Here is a 20,783-nt window from a genome sequence, read left to right as displayed (position 1 = left end):
TTATCTGCACAGTTGACCGAATCGCTGCACGTGAATGCATGCAACAGTAGCGGTCCTGTATATTGGAGTATTAAAAATTTTTGCGTACATCTGCTGGTCAACGAGAATATTGTTAACCTAGGTTGACCTACACCACGTGTACCTACCTCGCCATCAATTCAACCAGGTGAATGCTTAAGAGTTTTTTTTATTTCTTGAAAGCCTTGTACACTCACAAACAGATGTAGAACAGACAAACTGAATATCATATTTCATGGTTTTATGGAGTGACCTTAAGTTTGGCGCTACCTTGAAGATGATGATGATGAAAACATTTATTGAAAGCCGCAATGCCTTAGTTGAAGGGAAGGCTGACCGGGTCCCTAGTCTGGGACGCCGTTGGTAAAAACTGAATGATCAGTGAGGGGAAGTAAATAGCTGCAGAGATAAGCAAATATTTTTAAACTATATTAATCCAGCAAGCATGCAAACTAAACTTGACACATCTTTAGTTGATAATGAAGTACTGATGACCCGTGTTTACAGAGCACTGGTGATGCTGCACAAAATAAATATTAAAAAAAAAGCCCTGGTGACACTCCCAGAGCTTTTCTAAACATTTTGCACAGGAACTGGCTGACTCGATAGGATTTTTAAATGTCTTTGCTTATCAGTAAGATGCCATACGAATGAACTAAGCCGTATTACACAAATTTACAAAAGTGGAAAGTTAAAAGAGTCAAATTATCAAGTGCTGACAATTAGGTCTATGTGTCCAAATCGATCTGAGCATACGCATGCATAAAAAAAAGAGAACTGTGAAATGGTGAGTGAGTGCGAACAAGTGATGTAGACGATGAGCATTCACGCTGATCACGCACCAAGTTGTTTAAATCAGCTTCCCAAATATAAATATTTTTTTATTACTTTTCTGTACAGTGACACTTATCAGCTCAGTGTTTTCAGAGTGCAACAGATGACAATTCATCTTTCTGCTTTGCAAGCCGCAACAGAATCAGCACAGCTACTGGTGTCACACCAGGTATTCTGCTAGCAGCTCCCACCTGAGAGAGGAGGATAAAAGTAGAATCCACGTGTAAAATACTAAGCACACAAAAATTGTACAGGTGTACATCCTGTACAAAATGTACATCCAGGATTTAATTATTGAGAAAGCTCATAACTGATTTCATGTGCAAGACGTACATTAATCAATTTGACATATGTCTAGCTGGCAGTCAATGGAAGAAAAGAATGACCCCCAATATATATATTGGGGGTCATTCTTCAAGCAAGAAAGAAATGTACAGGCATGCTGAACATCCAGGATTTAATTATTGAGAAATCTCATAACTGATCTCACGCACAAGATGTACATTAATCAATTTGAGATATGTCTGGCAGGCAACGAAAGGAAAGAACGAACACCCCCCCCCCAAAAAAAATACGTAATAAAATAAAACAGAGACAAAACACTTGCAAGTGCATGTTTTGGGCAAGCATTTTTTTATACCTAGCGGGCACGAGTCACAGGCATCTTATAAGCAACTTGTAACAAAAGTTATTAATGCTCACCGTTGTTGGCCTTGCCTCTTCCAGCTTTGATCTAACCTCATTGGATAGGTTTAGCGAAGGACTATGGGAATAAGAAGAACATTTGTAGTTCAAACATAATGTGTGTGTGTAAAGGATGGATTTGAGATTTCATGCTAGCTACACATAAGCATGCGCAAAAAAAAAAAAAAAACGCCACAAGAAATCGCTTCACATGATTCATGACATGACAAACACAGATATCACCCACTGTTAAGAATCTGCACAATGTTTAGCTTCAACAAGACGCTTCCAAAGATATTTTGCATCTATAATACACAGGGACTAACTATATTGTAACTATATAAAAACCTGTCCCTTACTTTCTGTACAGATATATAACAGGAAAGATAGGTGAAGGTGCTAAACAGCAAACGAACAGGCATTGATATGACATATCTGATAGGCTCTGGACGAAGCTCTAAAGGGGCACAACACTGCGTCAACTCACTCGCTGTAGTCGATGTCAGGTGGAAGCTGCAGTGCTTCTCCTTCCTCAAGTTCAAGGATCTCTTTTTGCTGCAAAGCTACAAGGTGTGCGTACGTAGCTGTAAGGGAAAAATAAACAAGCAAGAAAATTACATGACTTCAGTGTACCACATAAACGTTGAGAAAGTTGGAGTCACTATTTCGTTTCGACAGAGTAGAACTCAAAGCCAAGTCATAGAAATGGCAGCGTGAACAACAACAAAATGAGGCTGGATACTTGTCAGTCTGTAAGTATTGCAAGTTATAGCAGCTGGCATATTCCAAGCGCTACATAAAAGCCATCCCTGCCAAACTTAGCTCAATGAATAGAGGTGGCAAGTGCCTCTTGTTTACTAGACCAGCACCAAGTTTTTTCCAGCAACATCTGAATTACTGCTGCCTACTACAGTTATGCAAGAGCAACCGCAGATGAAATTGGTGTGATTTTTGGCACAAGCAAGATGATACTGCAGTGAACATACAATAATAATGTTTGCAATACAGTAACCATTCAGTGAGCATTACATATACTGCTTAGAGTTTGTACTCACTTATCCGAACCTCAAGTTTACTTGCAATAAAAATGCAGAGGCATTTTATGATCTGTTTTATCACATGGAGCTAAAGCACAGAATACCTAGCTCTATTCCTATGACCACAACTGTGACTTGGCATGCTGTCAGGAGATGGTGGTCAGACAAAAAGGCAGCAGAAGGGTAACTTTTCAGTACTGCTCCTCCAAAATGGTGGTGGCACCAACACTTTTACCCGCCGCGGAGGTTCAGTGATTAGGGCGCTCGGCTACCCAGCCGAAGTTCCCGGATTCGAACCCGGCTGCAGCGGAAGCGTTTCGATGGAGGCGAAACGCAAAAGGCACCTGTGTGCTGTGCAATGTCAGTGAATGCTCAGGATCCCCAAGTGGCCAAAATTATTCACCTCTTCATCCCTTTCTTATCTCACTACCACCTTCGTCCCTTCCCTTAAGAGGAGAGAGAGGGGGGGGGGGGGGGGGGTCCACCAAGTTATGAGACAGTTACTGCACCAATTCCTTTCCTCAAAAAATGATTTAAACCAATTTTTGACCAACACCTTTCATAGCGTCTTGTGATTTTGCAATGAAGCTACAAACAACACCTTTAATGCAGCTCAAATGAAGTGCGAACTATGTCTCTGCAAGGTAAAAGCACCAAAAAGTGAGAAGTCTAAACGAACAATATGTATGTGCACATACACACTTTTTTTAAACTCTGGCAACTAAGTGGCAATGGCCTTATTGTCCATGATAGGCTAAAGGCTGCCTCTTGCTGTGATGACAGCACTAATCAGTTTTTATCTATACTCGAAGACCTTCTGGCACTAAAAAGTTTTTTCAGGATCTCTCCTTCAGATCAAACACAGAGTGCCAGCATCACTTTTATCTTAGGCAACAAAAACACGGTGCCCAGTGAAAAGTGCGCCCGTGCAGTATTTCCAGCACCTTCTATTTTGAGCCTCCTCTTGAAGGCTGGGCTAGATGCAAGATCTCCAAGCTGTGGCAGGAACAGGTCCACGATGCTGTCTACGCTGACGTCAGGGTAGGACAGCACTTCCAGGGCACTATCTCCACACATGCAAGAGCAAGAGCATAGAGAAAAAAAGGTGAATTAGTGTGACCTTGAAATAGAGAGATCCACTTGAAATGCAAGTGTAATGTTTCATAATGGATCAATAACATGTCTTAATCTGCACATTCTTCAATGACATCTACCAACCTGCCAGCTTGGTCGAACCTCCTGGACTTTCCTTCCTCATTTTCTCTACAATGAAAAGCTCCCAAGGTCGTAATTACTGGAAACTGTGCTTGTATCTTTTAGGTGCAGTTTCCAGTAATTACTCCATACTAACTAGCCCCCTTCGTAATGTTAACACTAAGGACTTTTACTCAAAGATTTTTCAAAAGAAAACAACTGAATTTTAAGAATCCAGTTTTTTCTAGAGCAACAAAAAATTTAGCGCCGACGGTGCCCAATTTCGCAACGGTTTTGTTAGAAACAGAGGAGTTTCACTGAGAATTTTCCGATCAGTGGATGCGCTCATTTTATGTATCCTGATGCACGAAACCATTATCAGCAAGCGCCATAGTGGTTGTGTGTCGGCAAAAGTGACGGATTCAAAAACTAATGCAGTGCCAGCTGCCAGACAGCAAATAAACAATTTCAGTGCAGTGTGGTGTACATCTGAGTTTCCACATCTAAAGCTGCTATGGAACAGTGATGTACAGCTAATTTAGTAGACTGTGAAATTAATGCTTCAACTATGAAATGCAGAAAAGAAGCTCAAAGCGCTTCATCAACGATGTGAATGGAGCACAACTTTTCATTGAAGTGCGCGCTAGAGAGAGTGTTAACTATAATAAAATATGACAGACACAATACACTTAAAAACATATGGTTAATATTCTACCAAGATATGGTCACATGGTGGGATACATCAATGATGCCAAGGTTTCACCACATGATGTAACTTCAGCTTGTTTCATGCAATTTTCAATGCCAAATTAAAAATATAAATCCTTGTTTCTTTGACATCACAGTGCTCGATTCTTACAATACGATGCAACGTCTTTTGAATTCCGTCGCAATCTCACTACACATTTTGGTCAGTTGTCGGTCTCTACAAAGTAATGGGAGTGGTAAGGCATTCAATCGAGTGACCGTGCACTCAGTGCCCAAACCGCACAGCCACTGAGTCACTGTGTTAGGTCCACAACAGCGCACGGCTCACACAGGATTTCTACAAGCAACACCTCCAAGCATACTATCAATGCTACAAAGAGAAGAAAAAAATTAGGCGTGGTTTAGTTGTGGCTAAGCACGGTCAGTTGCGTTAGCTGCGACGCTTTTCGAGTTGTGCAGTGCGTTCTTCTGCTGTCTCTCGAGCGCGTTGTCTCTTTCCAGCCTGGTCCTGTCGCCATTGCTTCTCTTTAGTGCTCTCCATAACGACAAGATTCCACCGAGGCGAAGTGCGCATATATCCCCGCGAAGAGCCACATCCTCACCCTCTACCTCGGCGGAAAGCATGCATCTGGCGGGAGCAAGACTACGCGTGTGGCAGCGGCGCCGACGACGACGACGCCATCTGGCGGAGTTGCTAGGCAACGACTGTTCAAGGCCATTCGTGCCTACCGGCCACCGGCTACGCGACGAGGCGAAAACCCGGCATAGTGTTGCTAACGCAACAAAACTTCAGACAAAAAGACAGACTCAACAAAAGTAGCCTCACTATGAGAACTTTCAGAGTGCCACAAACATTTGTTTCACATCCCCTTAGGAGATACCACATGCAGCTCATGAGAGGCTACAAAACAAACAGTTGTACCTTTTCTGTGTGGGGTTTCTTGATTCAGGCAGTCCTAGCAGGGTTCTCCAGTGGTGCGCGGGCTTGATTTCTGCACTCAGGAGGTTCTGCGCATCTGTGAGGGATCTCCTCATGCTGCATGCTCTCCTGTACTCCTCCTCAGAAACACAGCCCACCTTGTATCCTGCAAGTGGCAGAGCAAAGGCATTTGTTTCTTGCTGTAATGAAGCAGAGCAAGAATACAAAAAAAAAATCTTTTCCCAGTGACACCAACAATCTCTCCCTACCTTCAGGCCTGTGTGGCTGACTCTAGCGACAGCTTTTGGAGTCTAGCCAATTTTAGTTAAACTTATAAAGCAAGATCCAGGACTAAGAACAAAGGTACCAAGATTCTGAACATTGAGTCTCTGATAAAGCCAACTATTAAATAGAGTTTTCTTCTCATAAAATTCTGTTTTCTAACTGAAACAAATCGGTTCATGTCAATTACGTAAACTTGCTAAGTCCCCAGAAGAACAAAAAGGAAAACGATGCACAAGACACCGTACAACAATTTATATAAAAAAGCAAGAAGCCAAAAAACGCAACTCAGTTCTCAAATACAGATGTGTGCCACATCAAAGCAAGAGGAACATTAAAGAAACAGAGCCATTCGCTGTTCATTTTCCATTCCAGGTGACTGGAAACTAGACCGCTACTGCAAGTATGCAATCAGCTACGGCACTTAATTATTCGGATTTATCTAAACAACCACTCACTTAATGACTCCCTCATGCACATCCAGCTCTGCAAGAATAAAACCGAAGAGGCACTATTGGAGGTAGTTAGATCCACTTAGGAATATTTCTTTATTTTTTAATAACTAACAATTTCACTAAAAATAAATGACTAACTTCAAGAAAATGTGAAATATGTAAGAAGTCTTGGTTACCTATAAATTCTTTAAGGTGTCACTGCTGCAACAGCATTTATCGTGCAGATATCTTTCATGCTCTGAACAAAGTGGTGAAAAAAAAAAAAATCAGAATGCCTGTAGACTGAGCACTTGCTTTCTAAATCCCGCGCCTCGTGGCCACTGCTATGACAAGCCACAGTGGCTGATCTCAGATGCCCTTGAGATTTTGTGTGCTTGGTACAATGCGGGGAAGGAAGCATTAGAATGAAATTACCTTCCCAGTAACTGCGTTGTTTGGAGTTTCAATTCGTGCACTATGACTTTATCTTCCATCGCATAAGTGGAAGTGGCCTGAATGATAAGTTGTCATTCGCATCTAAAAACACAGTTAATTAGGAAGTAAAAAAAAAAGTACCCGGTGACTGCCAAGAATATACAACCTAAGTTTTATCCCTGAAGAATGAACCAGTAAATATTTTCAAACCTAAGCTCTAATTACAGGAAGCCTGCTGTATGTACTTCAATGCTCAAATATATTTCAATCCATTATAGTTCTGCAGGGCATACCACAGGTTTGGTGAGACAAAAAAAAATAACACAGACAATCAATGCGATTCATGCGGCAGGAGTATGCATTACCATGTGGCATGTCATGCACAGTCAGGCCGGAATGAAACATGAACAGTGTCTGTGGACAAAACAAGATATTTTACCTTTGTACTATCAGTTGCAGTATACAACTAACCTGGTTCATATTTCTCGGCAAAAGGTGTACCAAAGTACACATTCATAAACCAGTTGTTAAGGAATATCCTGCAGCAAAGTAGAAAAGTACGGCCTACGCGTGTTTGTGTTTCATTCTGGTCTGACTGTACATGTGTTCTCCATGCACTGTGCATCCTTTCCAGAAAAAAAAAAAGGATCAGATTTGAGGAAATTAAAGGCACAATAACTGCCTCATTTCTTGGCAGACGTCTCAACCATGCGGTGAGGGAAGGGCCTGAGGTGGGAGTGAAAGAAGGAAGAGGTACCGTAGCAGAGGGTTTCAGAATAATTTCGCCCACCTGGGGATCTTCAACAAGCATTGACATCGCGTAGCATCGACACATGGAACCCATGCACCTGGCAGTGGGTGTCACTGTCCTCCTTTCCACTTACCATTCTCTACATTCTCTATGTTCTGACAGTGCTTTCCTCCTTTCTACTCCCCAACCCTCCTCTCCCCATTTCACTCAGCGGCATCACACAACACCAGATGGAGAGATTTTGCAAAGAAGGGAGTAGTAATGCTATCCCATTAAAAACAAAGCCTGAGGCAAGCCTGAAGGGATACCGACATTCCTGTCCAATTGCAATAATTAACTCACAATGTGTATGAACCTGACACCCGATGTCAACTGTGTTCATAGAGAGCTAAAGGTACAGGCGCGGCCATAAGTAAACGGAGCATGCTACTGCGTTCGAAGTGCAATCATGCTTTCTCCATTGGTAATGAAGAAGCGTTGTTTGCCTACAAGAAAGCCCGCCAACCTCCGCTACCAGCATGCGTGCACCACTGCTGGAAATTTCAATTAGGTGACGCGTGAAATATATTCGAAGACAGTTGCGTGCTCTGTTTACTTTTGTCTGCGCCTGTACACTGTAGTGTACATGAAATGTACAGTGGAGCATGATAATTTACTGTGTACACTTCACATGCACTGTACAGTGCAGCGTGTGAATGTAGGACAAAAAATTAACTTTGTCCATGGAAGCCTTTGCCCAATCGCAGTATACCTTTCTCCGTGAGCCGAGTGTCAGCGTTGTCCGGCCTGAGGCTGAGCCTGTACTCGGCCCTGCTGGTGAACATGCGGTAGGGCTCCTGGGTGCCGTGCGTGGTGAGGTCATCGATGAGCACCCCGATGTAGCCCTCTTGGCGCGTGATGATCAGTGGATCGTGGCCCAGCACCTTGCAGGCTGCATTCACACCGGCCACAATGCCCTGAGGGAGCAGGAACAAGGACAGTGACGGCACAAGCGATCAATTCATGCCAGCATTGCACTGGACCCAAGAGAAGTGAACATTGGCACGAATGTTTGTAGTGTTTGTTTGTTCATTGTTCAACGCTGCCGGCACGCCGCTTTATCGCTTTGTTTAGGATGCAAGACGCGCCTAAATTTATCTCGATTGATTGCATCCAGGCGGAGCCGATTCTACGTTGTTCGAGAATGTTCTAGTAACTTTCCAAGCTTTATCCCGAAAATTCGCTATCAGCTTTAAAAAGAGCATGGCCAAGAGCGGCCGGCATTCTGTTTGATGACCGCCGAGCACGCTCGTTGCTACGCCGCTGCTGAGTGATTTAGTTTTTGCGGGCACAAGTCAGCCCAAATAAAGAGTTTCGTTTAGAAGCCATTCTCGCTGTTTTCCTGTTCGCCAGAATGCAGTCACCACTACGTGACAATATGAACAACTATTCTGTGACATGACAGTGTGAGCACCTGTTCCCACTGGTTCCTTCAGCATCAGACATAAGGAGACAGCAAAAAACAGCATGATGAAATTCCCCAGTGCTTGAAAGGAAAAAGTGATGGCAGTTGCTTATGAAATGACTGCGTAGTTAAGTTTAGATCCACTGGCACCACCACTTTGAGTATATGTTGACATGAAGATTCTCACAGGGCAGCACTTAGCCATGCTAGCTAGTTCAATGCTGAAACAACTTATGAAATACTCTTACTGTATGCAGCATCATCAGGTTGCCAGATTAAGAAATCACCTAAGTCGAGCCGGATATAGCAAGCAAGACTGTCAAGCACTGCTCGTTCATTATATCCGGATGTTCGTAGTAAATGGACTGGTTGTAATATAGATAACAGCCACAAGACATACTTTCGTGGTACACTGTCTTTTAGCATTCGTGAGTTGCCACCAGCCTGGCCAAGTTTCCATGCTGGTCAATATGCTTTCACCACCAAATTCCTCTTTGGTCAGACACTGCAATCAAAATACACTGCTGCGGCAGCTGCTGTGTGCAGATAATTCTCGAGCTCTCGCTAGCACACCCTCTTCCCACGGTGTGCCTTCATTGTAGGCTTCATCGCCCGGAGCGTTTTTGCGGTAGCCTCGACTAATTTCTCTGCCTGCTTTGAACTGTCTCCCTGCTACCCAGTTCTCATCACTTAGTGTTCAGTTATGTGCAACTTGAATTTCGCATCACAGCTCCTCCAAATCACAGGCGGCATCATGCAAGAATAACACGCGGTGTGCAGAAACAAATGGAAATGATGCTGATGGAACTGACACCTAAACCAAGCTTTCGAGAACGCAGCCAGAAAGCATGCAGCGGCTGTCGTATTCAGTCTGGCCACAGCCAGATTGTGTGATTGTACCCACGATAACATTCTAAAAATAACACAATTTTTTCCTCTTCTACATACCAAACATGGTGCGCAGTTGCGGGTCATTTTTGGTTGTATATACATCACACTGGTATAAAAAGTACCAGCGAAAAATTCACAAAAAAAAAGAGAGCCAGTTATATACCAGAAAATATGGTACGCCTATTATCTATGAATGCTGACAACGAGTAACAACCATCCTCTTCGTAACGCAAAATGAAGCCAGAAAAAGAAAGGAGAATCAGAAGCCTTAAAACACATCCACAGACGTTTCACATACATGAAAATAAAAAAGAAATAAGCTCTTCTGTTACAAATATGCAAGGACTCAGGTTACATAAGGAATCAACATAGCAAGGTTCTTATCTTATCATGTATTGCACTGTCTAAAAATGAGGATTTTTTTTATATCCATCAACAGGTTAGAAAAATTTTTGTAGCCAGTTTCTTTCTTGGATGCAAAACTTATTGCTAGATGGCTATGCCTGATGAGAAACAGTTGTGTAAGTTGTTACGGACAACAGTCATGAAAAGTTATGGCGCAGAAAATCAGAAACGGTGCCCACGTGAAGGATGAGATGCCGGCACACTGTGAAGTAGCACATGGCATGAGTCAGCAGTGACACACCTGATTCGCGTCACATGCTAACTATGCACATGCTTTCCAAGAACCAATCAACAATCAACAGTGAATCAAATAGCACCTTCATGCCGTGCTCTGTCCTGCTCAAGTAAAACAGAATCCACTTTAGATGTAAAGTAACCTTTCTTAGTGGTTTAAAGCCACTAGAAAAGCTCTTTATTGCTCACCTGAGAAGCAGCCTCTTCGTAGCCAGTTGTACCGTTGATTTGACCAGCCAGGAAGAGGCCTGGAACCACCTTGGTCTCCAACGTGGGCTTGATCTGCCGTGGGTCGATGAAGTCATACTCGACACCATACCCTGCAAGAAACAGAGCCAGGGTCCATTCTCTAGCACACAGCACAAGACACAGACCTCTTTTCATTCCTAAACTTGTCCGAGGCAACATACAGGGTGTTTCAGCTTGAGCAACAATGCAACCTATGAAGATTAGCTCCTGCAGGGTTGTGTTGACCAGGTCAGCATGCATTTAAAATGTTCCTGGTTTGCTAATTAACAGAGGTAAATTATTCAACTTCTCATTGTTAAACGTGCAGTGAAGAGGAATCTGAACTCGTCCTTTTGCCACGGGAACTCAATCTGCACGTTCCAAGCATTCTTAGAAGCTTCGAATTATTGCCCTGTGTGGCCGATTTCCCTAATTAAATCGAATTAACGTCCGGCTCCTGCCTTTTTTTTTTTAATTCTCCCCGTACGGTGGGCGGAGTCGACTAACGCCTGGAGTGCCTTTCACCCAGTCCCGTGGCGGCTTGCCGCTCTGCCATCGGCGGAGTAATATTTATTTTATTTATTTAGTAAGGAACCCACAGCGCCGTGGCATTACAGTGGGGGGGGTGCAATGTACAACAAAGAAGCACACATGACACCTCCGCTCGCAGGCAGAGTTACAAGCATAAAACTTTCACCATGTACATCTCACTTCAAAAGAACACATCACAATCGCATCACATCATTAAAGAACGAAAGAACGCATCATTTGATGTCACACTCACAACATCGCTCGGTAGTCTGTTCCATTCTCTAATGGTTTTCGGAAAGAAAGACATTTTAAACAATTCAGTTTTTGCCGTGAATTCGCGGACTTTAAAAACATGGTCAACACGGTTGGATCTATAAAAAGGCTCCTGCACATACCTTTCGCGTTCAACCCGAACAGTTGAGTAATAAACAGCATGAAACAGCTTCAGTAGTAATCCGTAAAAGAAAATAGTCCGCGTGCATTTTTATTTCTTCGGGCTTATTTTGCGGCTATATTACCTGCAAATGAAACTATTTATTCACAGAAACCTAAAAAACAAAATAAAGCGAAAGCAAAGCATCCACGGAGCTGGCTGACAGGCACTCCAGGCATTGGTCGACTCCGCCCACCGTACGGGGAGAATTAAAAAAATAAAGGCGGGAGCAGGATGTTAATTCGATTTAATTAGGGAAATCGGCCACACAGGGCAATAAGTCGAAGTTTCTAAGAATGCTAGGAACGTGTAGAACGAGTTCCCGCGGCAAAAAGACGAGTTCAGATTCCTCTTCAGTGCACCTTTAACTTTAGTATGAACTATTCAATGCACGAGTTGTTCAGTGTACTGAAAGACGGCCACTTCAGTTGCTTTTTTGAAGTAACTAATCTGGTTTCTTTATAAAAACATTACAACCTGTTCAAGTCACCTTCCAACAATTCTGCACTCACTGAATCTTCATAGAATGTGCCCTTTTAAGAATAAAAGCTCTACTTCACGCACGACCAAAGCTACAAAAGCTGGGCCATCGCTGAAGCCTTGACGTTGACTTTGACCTTAAATAAATAAATACTGCCGTGACTGGGATTCGAACTCGTGGCGATGCAAACAGATCAGCTTTGCTGACCACTACACGAGAGCACAATGCTACAGTCGCAGCCGACCATGCCTCGTGTTAAACTGCAACACACTCTCACGCTGTGCATTGCACACTGTCGTGTTCATCAACTTCTATCCGCAGCATGAATAGATCAGATGAGCTTAACCTCAATAGGAGCTTAACTTGAGCCTAATATCGTCTTCAGATGTGCCGACCCAGAAAAGCAAAACCACAAGCCAATCAGGCTAAACAGGTGGTTTCGCATGTCTACTCGGTTTCACTACGTTGAAACCTTACCATTGTTTCTTTAAATGTTCAGTCTTGCTCAAAACAACCCTTTTTTGTACAGGTTGTTTAGAGCAGGACTAAGCTTAAAAAAAATCTTATATCCTGTTCTAGCAGTTAAGGAGTAGATAGTTCTACATTACGCAGGTGGGTATTAGTTCTGCACATTTCTGATTACCATAAGTCTTGGTTTTAAATTCCTCTTCTATTATAGTGGACAGTGAATATTAATGGTCCCTAAAAAAACTGACCGAGGGTCAAGAAAATCTGCCCACTAGTGACAGACAACCAGAGCTGGCTCTTGTCATCATATATTCTTTTTTTCTTTTTTTGAGGAAGAAGGATTCAAGATGCATTTGCATTTTGTAGACATTAATAACCATCAATGTAAGGAGCTGTAGGAGCAAGCTCAGTGGCTACTCCTCCCACCTGGCTTGATCATTTCCACATTGTGGCAGCCAGGCATGCAGCGAACCAACTTCTGCTGCACATCAGCGGGTAAGGTGCACGAGATTCCATTTGGGTAGACGATGTGGGTTTCCCTGCCTGCAGAGAAAGACAGCACTGGAATGTCCCTTGAATGCTCCGTGCAGCGGAGCACTCAAACTACACGCTAAGCAGCAAGCTTCTCTACCACGAGAAGAAGCCTTCTTCCCGAACTTCAAGGTCATTTGGTTTTTAATGGTGCCGTGATGGTTCCATTCTGCGGCTCAAGCAAAAAGCCTTTGGCCTGAATACATTTGACCAAGATTGTACGTCCGATATGAAAATAAACAGTCAGTAAACAGTCAGCTTCCACACAAGAGCAAATTCTGTTCTCCTTCATCATAACCTGAAGTTGACGATATCTCATGGGCATTATCCATCTGTGAGAAAACTACCTAGAGCAATGGAAAGAAACAACAAACGATTTAGCTTGGTTAGGCCAAATGCGACATAGGCACGCTAGCACTAGTTGTAGTGTTTGGTTTAACTTGAGGCACTTAAACACAGCCTTAAGGGCATGATGCGAAAGTGTGGATGGGTTAATACCCAAATATATGGAAATGGGCATTCTCTACTTTACATTCATATATCGCTGGGAGTCCTCACACCACTCCTGGTGCAGTGGTGCAGCGCTTAAGCGATGCGCCACTGCCCTGCGATGGCAGGTGCTCCCAGCGGTGGGGCTTGTGCGACCCAGGTTGCTCTTTGTGAGCAACCTCTCATGACCAATCATTAGTTTAACTGCCACCTGATACAATGGGCATTTTGCTCACAATCCGGTGGGCAGGTGGTGATGGAGTCACAAGGTCACATGACCTATGTGGCTGCCCACCTGCCATGCGGGTGGGTGGCATGCAGCCACCCAGCTCTTCCAGGCCGCAAAGGAACCAGACAAACATCAGCAAAATCAGTGAGTGGGGGCTCTAGTGCTGGCAAACTAAAAGTGTTACTTTCACCTATACTTATGGAGTAATCATTGGTTGAATGCAGATAATTTGTTTCCTTTCATACTTGAAACTACTTGAACTATCATGTTCGGTAAGAACTAAACCGCACGAGCACCCGGGCAGGTGCTAGCGAGGTGTAGATCACACTGAGTGTGATAGTACATATGGTGCTAGTTTACTTCCGTCTGTCAATGAATAGTGATAAGCTTGTTTAGACTTCCTGCAGGAAATATTAAAACATTGGCCTTGAAGTAACCAGAATAGGCAACATGCATAATGAAGGAGGGCAGAGGCTACTGGAAAGGTGCGTGAAGAAAAGTTGTGGCGGACAATTTGTGCCCACCGCTCCTCTGACGAAGTGAGAAGCTTGCCTCTGCATTAAGCACTCTACTCTGGTGCATGCAAGTGCGTCACGAGAGTAAGCACAACAGGGCCAAGGTTTGACACTTGCCTTCTGGCTCCAGCCAGACCTGGTGAGTGCGGCCCCTGAAACGGAGGACCTTGGACTCTATGGAGGGGCAGTACCTGCAATACAATGGGTGATGTGCCTTTTCTTTTATCCATGCTCAGGTTTCTCACTTAGCCATGCCACTGCAGTCGGAAGTCATAAAGAGCAAGCTTGAAAATGGGCCTAGTTTACTTAGTAACCAATACTTTTCTCCTATGTTCCTAATGTATTCCAACCTTATGCTTCACCAACTAGCAAGTACAGCTACCCTAGAAAGATGGCAAGCACCCAATACTTAAACTGCTGAGCCAGTTTGAGGCAATAAAAACCTACCAACAACAACCACACACTCCTAGCTACTACCTGCCATCTCTGATGAAGTAGTGCAGTTCATACCACCATGACTTAATGCCAGTGACCACAAGGTGCTAAGCATCTGTTAAATTTTTTGCGAGCTCAACATATTGCGAAATTCGGCTAATACCACAGTTTAAGGATGTTTCACGAACACTAAATTTCGCGAAGCAGATGGGGTAGACCCCTTAGTGCCTGCTCTCCATGGTCTGCAAGTTTCCCAATCTCACAACCATATCTCACAGTCATCGTTTTGCTGCACTATAAGTCGATATTTCGCTGAATTATTTGTGGGACCTATTTCTCGCAAGCTGTCTGTGATTTACAGAAAACAAGAAAACTAGATCCTCACAAAAATTAAGTTGTTTACAGTATTTTATATGCCAAGGCATACCTTGGTCCGGTCACTTCCTCCTTGACGTGCCTATCCAGGTGCAGGTTATCAAGCACAAGCCTGTCCACCTCCGGGGTTGTGTGCGTCAGGTGCATGGGAATTTGGTCTTCTGGCTGCACAGTGGAGACAAATCAATGCCTCAAAAATGCGCACTGCCAGAGACAAGAAATGAAGAGTACAGCGGTGCTACATAAATACTCAAAGTGCCTGAGGAGCCACGCACATGGTAGCTTCCACCTAACAACTCACAGTGGTAATCTCCAGTAATATCAAATGCTTATCAGTTAGCCGAGTGTCAGTTCCTGCAAGAATTAAAGCTAATAGTGGCAGCTGGCAAAAATAAATGGAAACAGTCTTAAAAATGTTTTAAAACTAAACATACTTCTAAAGGCCCTTGGTCAAGGGTATGACATAGGGGCAGAATCAACACACAAGAATGCAAAAATAAGTAGGCAAGCACAATGGTGCAAAAAAAAAAATAATAAATTTGCAGGAATTGCACCACTAACATGAGTGTTAAGATTAAAATTCTTGCAGGAAACATAGGAGGCATTGTGAAGATGATTACCAAGTACAACGAACCTCTATCCACACCCTTGAGTTGCTAAATGAGAATGGTTCTGGTGGTACGTCACCATGCTGTACATGGAGACCACTGTAGTCAATTGTTCTCCCATCCAACCTAGGAGGAGTTCCTGCAGAGGAGTCATAAAGAATGTTCTCTTATCACCGAAAGAAAAGGACAGCGAAGCTACCGAGAAAATTTGCAATGAACAGAGTTCAAAACACCATGTGCATGATCAGCAGTGTTACATGCATTTTAGAATAAGAAAAAGTGCATCATTAACTTTCAAGTTTTCCAGGTTTCTGCGAGAAACCCATATATGTGCATAGAAAAGTAACAATGTCTGATGGCAGTTAAAGGCAACGGTGATACTAAGTATTTCAAGAGAAATTTTTCAAAAGAAGTTTACTGAGGCTTATTAACTATGCAATACAAGCCCCACTTGGATTCCTCCATGCTGATACATCCTCTTTGGTGAGCATTCGTCTGAACCTAACAACAAATGTAACCGTTCTTGCATTATGATCACATTAAGAAATATTAGTTTAATGCACATCTTCTAAGAGGACTAGAAGTCTTTTCTCATTATTAAATGCTGTATGCAGCAAGCACCTAGGATGGCAATGTCCAGCAAGGTATTAGACTAAACTAGTCAGTTCTGTTACCAAGGTAGACTGAGCCTCTTCAAAAGCTTGTGATAAACTGCACCATGCAAATGAGCATTAAAATAAAGAAACTATTAAATGTAAAAGAATAATTTTATTAAAATGTAGGTTCACAATAAAGAATGCCAACGGGTTTTATTTTCTAGAGAAGCTTGTATGGTACATACCTGTTTTTAGCCGTCCAAGCCTGAACTCTAGCTTCTCCAGTGTATGAGCAAGGCCTATGGCTGGCTTGTCTCCAAGTCGCCCCGCTGGGTATGTCTCCAGTCCAATGTTGATTTGACCTCGCAAGAATGTTCCGGTAGTCAATACAACACACTGGGCATTAACTATGGAATGGTCATCTGGAAAAAGCATTTAACACTGTGACAAGTCTGAACCAAGCTTGACTGCCACTGCTAGAGTGTTTGAAAAGCTATCTGAAGGGAACGGTTTGGTTTGGTTTGGCATATGGGGTTTGACGTCCCAAAGCGACTCAGGCTATGAGAGACGCCATCGTACAATCTGTTCTTAGCTGCATTAACAGGAGCCTACAAAATGTAGATTTGATGCAAGATGTTCACGGTTGCAAAAAATCACTGCTGTGTGTGATGTTTAATTTTGTGCAAGCTTTCTAAACAACTTTTCGTACCCCCTCTAAACTCATAAAAACCCCCCTATATATTTAATTACTTCATCCCAAGCACCTGGAACCATTTTTTGCAACCGTCTTGCACGAAGAATGAATACTGAATCAAATGTAATGATTGAAGCATAGCAAAAGAAAAATTCGGAGATTATTTTCATATCCTTAAAATCAATGATTTAAAATGATTTTACACTACATGCAAAGTTACAAAGTGAGTTGCCCCACTTTGTAGAAAGATATAAACTGTCAACAAGCTGGACTATGAAAAAGAGGTCAGTCTGAATACCTAAAGCAATCCCCACACAGCGTGAGTCCCCTGCTGTCTCCTGGAGAACTAGATCTTCAACAGTACCACAAAGGATGGTCAGGTTTTTCTGGTTCTTGAGGTAATACTGGATGTGCTTTTTGTACAGGCCCCTGTCTATTTGTGCCCTGGGACCCTGGGTACATAAATGCAAAGAACTTGAACAATGAGAATAACAACACAAACATATTTACTGTTTTTGTTCACTTCCTCCACATAAGTCTCTTAAAAATTCAGAGGACACTTTGACGATCTAAAGTGCACACTGCAAAAGCCTTTCCATGCAACTTTGGCTGCTACTGTTGATGCATCTGTGAATTAGAGACGACGGCCATAGGCGCACACAAGGCTGCTATGGGGCGATTTAGATTGGTTAGTTGTGACTAATTAGTCATGACACATGACTAACTAGAGATGGCTATTTGGTTAATGACTAGTTAGTCATGACTTGTGATGAGTAATGACTAGTTATGACTTTCACTTCAGATGTAATGGATGGACAGACAGAGTCATGGCCACGAGTATGACCCATTAAAGGCTTTCGCCTTAAAAAGCCCCCACCACTCTCTGGTCCAAAATTGGCTATACTCCAGCAGTTGTTAGGCGGTGTCTCTTGAATACGCTTCTGGAAAATTTTCTTGAAAGAGACTAATTAATAAGGATTACAGCCACTGCAGTCAAGTTGCTTTCGCCTCGCTTCTCTCTTTCATGCTCTCTCTGAGTTGGTTTCTCTCACACGTCCAGGCAGGAAGCCTTTGCAAAGCGAAATTGGAGAGGTGCAGAGTATATGGGGAGGAGAAGGGTATACGGAGAGGTGCGGAGTTATTCATCAGATGCCTAGGTAATGGCCTTATCTCACAAAGTATTTTTTTCTTGCCTTTGGCTTTCCAGTGTGTATTTACATGGCACTTTCATGTGCATGTCAGTGTGAGCCTTTCATGGTGAGACAGCGCCTCATGGTGTGTTGTGGTATGCATGAAACACGATTACCAGTATTGGAGGGCAGGGGCACGGAAATGCGCGAGCACCTTTCTGCTGAGATGGTGCATCCATGTGCACAATAGAATAGGAATAAATGAACAGGGTGAATAATAAACAAAGAAGAGAGTAGTGTCCGTACCACATCGAGGTATAATAGACCAGGGAAAGAAAATAGGATGTATGTTTTTTGTACCGAAATGTACAGCGCAATGAAAGAGAGTGAGGGCAACTAGCAGGCGACAAGACATTATTCATTAGTGACTCACAATAATAGACCAATAAAATTCAGTTTGCTGGAGCGTCACCCTAAAGCCTTAGGGGCCAGTGGAGTGATTAAGAAGATTGCTTTTGTCGTAAACAGCATGAATGGGCTTTGATTTGAATTATCGTCCTTAAGGGCGTGTATGGCTGTAATATTTTTGTAGAGATGATCACAATTGCTTGTTCCGTGCACTGGGCTTGTTTATTTAAAATTTACAAACCCGGCCCAGGGCTATTTAAAAAGAGTGGCTGTATTTAGTAAAGCAGTCGCTTGGTGGAAACTAACCAAAAATGTCTGCTCATGTTGAAAAAAAAAAGTAAGAGAAAAATCTGGAGAAAAAAATGCGTAAGAGAACATTTTACTTTTGTAGATAAGTCTGTACAGCATGATCATGCCCTAAGGTTCACAACAAAAGGAAGCATATGTTACCCAGACTGCTGGTCCTTTGCTCTTGTTCAGTACCGTGTAGCTGATTCCCGACAAGTCTGTCACAGCAAAAAGGGAAGGGGGGAGGAAAGAGGGGGAAAAAAAGGCATATGCTCCAATGTTGCGTTTAACAGTTATACCAGCAGACAATTATTTTGTATTCAATTACTTTGCCAAAAGTAAAATATACCAAGTGAAGCACCAACTCACCACATATCTTGCCACAGACTCCCCCAAGTGCATCAACTTCCCTGATCAGCTGACCCTTTCCAATGCCACCGAAGGAGGGATTGCATGACATCTCCCCTGAAAAATATATTATGGGACACCTGTAAGTCACAACAGTAGTGCAGCATACAACATTCATTTTTTTCTGTCAATCTCCTTGATATTTGAGACATGCAAGTTGCTAATTTCACCAACACTGTTTCATTTTTGCAGTTCATTTCTTTGGTTATTCTGTTCTTTACATGGACAGTTCTTCCCATTCGTTGGTCATTGCATGTACTAAAGAATAAAATTCAGCTTCTGGTCATCAATGCTTGTGTGGTTGTTTGCTCTTCGCTTAGTCCTGTCATTACTGCTGTTAGCACCCGACACATGCCCAATTAACCGAATGTTGTAGTGGGCCACTTGGTGCGAGGAAGAAACTAAAGAGAAGGAAAGGCAGGCAGGTGCAACATGTTATAATTGATTCCACCTTAAGACCAAGTAGTTGCTGGACGTAATCACAAAACTCCAGAACCAAACTAGCTCATGGATATAATTCAAACTCTTTAAAGAATTCAAAGGCCTCGGAGCTGTCACTGAGCGCTTCCAAGGGTAAAGCGGTTGACCGCAGCTCCACAAGATCGATGTCATTGTTTGGAGGGCATCTGTTGCTTCATTCCTGAGTTGTAGCCGACTGACGTGCCAAACTGGCCTGACGCGGTGCCCTCGAAGCGAGGGTGGTCGCATCTAACTACCAAATGTTGAAGCCACTCTCCACCAGGGTGGCGAGCCGGCGCTGCAGTCGCGCCGCCATATTTAAGGTTGGGTTCTTCCGAACTAACGGTTATTTCTAGCGTCTCTCAAGGGAGAGGAAACAGATCGACAACTCTACCAATGGTGTCGAAGCGATGAGTGAGTAGCAGAGTGTTGCAGCCCATGCGAGCCGAAGCAGCAGCAGCTTCAGTGCCGGCATGGCCACCACCGACGACGATCACGTCGAACTGATGCTTCGAGTTGGTGGTCAGTGCGGCTCGGTGCGCGTTAGCGGCCTTGGGAACCTGGCGCGATGCAGAAGCACTCCTGACACCTGCAGAGTCGTTTTATAAGACTCACGAAAACACGGATCGTGCAGCTCCAAAATATGCGTGTTCAGAGCAACGTTACAGTCGGTTAAGGACATGTTTTCTGCGGCAAGGAAAGCAAAGCCTTTGCAATGTTTACTAGACACACATCGTTCACTGATTATGCAGTTCACTAAAGAGAGGATGCCGCTATTATTGCGCCGAAACAATCGGGAACACTTGCCTGCCCTCCAAATAGTCTGCATGATCACTTGTTTCGAATTAGAGACACGAAATTACCACCATTATACAGTATTACAGTGGACGAGTTTGCACTTCATATAAGGCGTGTCCAGGCATTTAGCACGTGCACGACCTGGACAGAGTACTAAATTAAGTTATGCTGATCAAATTAAACTGATAATCTAACGACACCGCTGAAGTTCATTCATTTCCACGTTAGAGCGGACGAAATGCCTTGCGCATAGCCGCATCCGCATGGTGCCGCATGGTCTTGCGAAATGTTTACAGTGTTGCTAGGTTAGAAGCTATGTACTACCAAAATTAATGCGGCTTACTAAATTATGCGCATGTGCTAATAAAATTTCAATTTTAAAATACACTCAGAAATAACATGACAATGT

General features: G+C 43.2%; 1 protein-coding gene across 2 annotated transcripts; it reads right to left on the bottom strand.

The window, feature by feature from the left end:
- Positions 1–864: 864 nt before the first annotated feature.
- Positions 865–20,672, bottom strand: LOC149363252 (5-taurinomethyluridine-[tRNA] synthase subunit MTO1, mitochondrial). 2 transcript variants are annotated; one of them, XM_089573400.1, is made up of 17 exons: positions 20,384–20,671; positions 19,971–20,165; positions 19,079–19,174; positions 18,872–18,927; positions 17,182–17,335; positions 16,435–16,611; positions 15,620–15,732; positions 15,038–15,150; positions 14,289–14,366; positions 12,838–12,950; positions 10,460–10,590; positions 8,048–8,252; positions 5,398–5,560; positions 3,518–3,636; positions 2,024–2,120; positions 1,555–1,615; positions 865–1,043 (listed from the first exon to the last, which is right to left on the bottom strand). In XM_089573400.1, exons 1-17 carry the CDS (start codon positions 20,403–20,405, stop codon positions 942–944), a joined length of 1,995 nt encoding a protein of 664 aa, XP_089429526.1. In that variant the 5' UTR covers positions 20,406–20,671; the 3' UTR covers positions 865–941. The 2 variants fall into 2 exon arrangements, with proteins under 2 accessions (XP_089429526.1, XP_089429527.1); XM_089573401.1 differs by lacking the exon at positions 19,971–20,165 and having other exon boundaries at positions 20,384–20,672.
- Between the last annotated feature and the right edge of the window lie 111 nt (positions 20,673–20,783).

This window comes from Amblyomma mixtum, chromosome 2 (assembly GCF_055824585.1).
Source record: "Amblyomma mixtum isolate Tamu chromosome 2, ASM5582458v1, whole genome shotgun sequence".
NCBI lineage: Eukaryota > Metazoa > Arthropoda > Arachnida > Ixodida > Ixodidae > Amblyomma > Amblyomma mixtum.
This window is presented reverse-complemented; position numbering and strand designations above follow the sequence as displayed.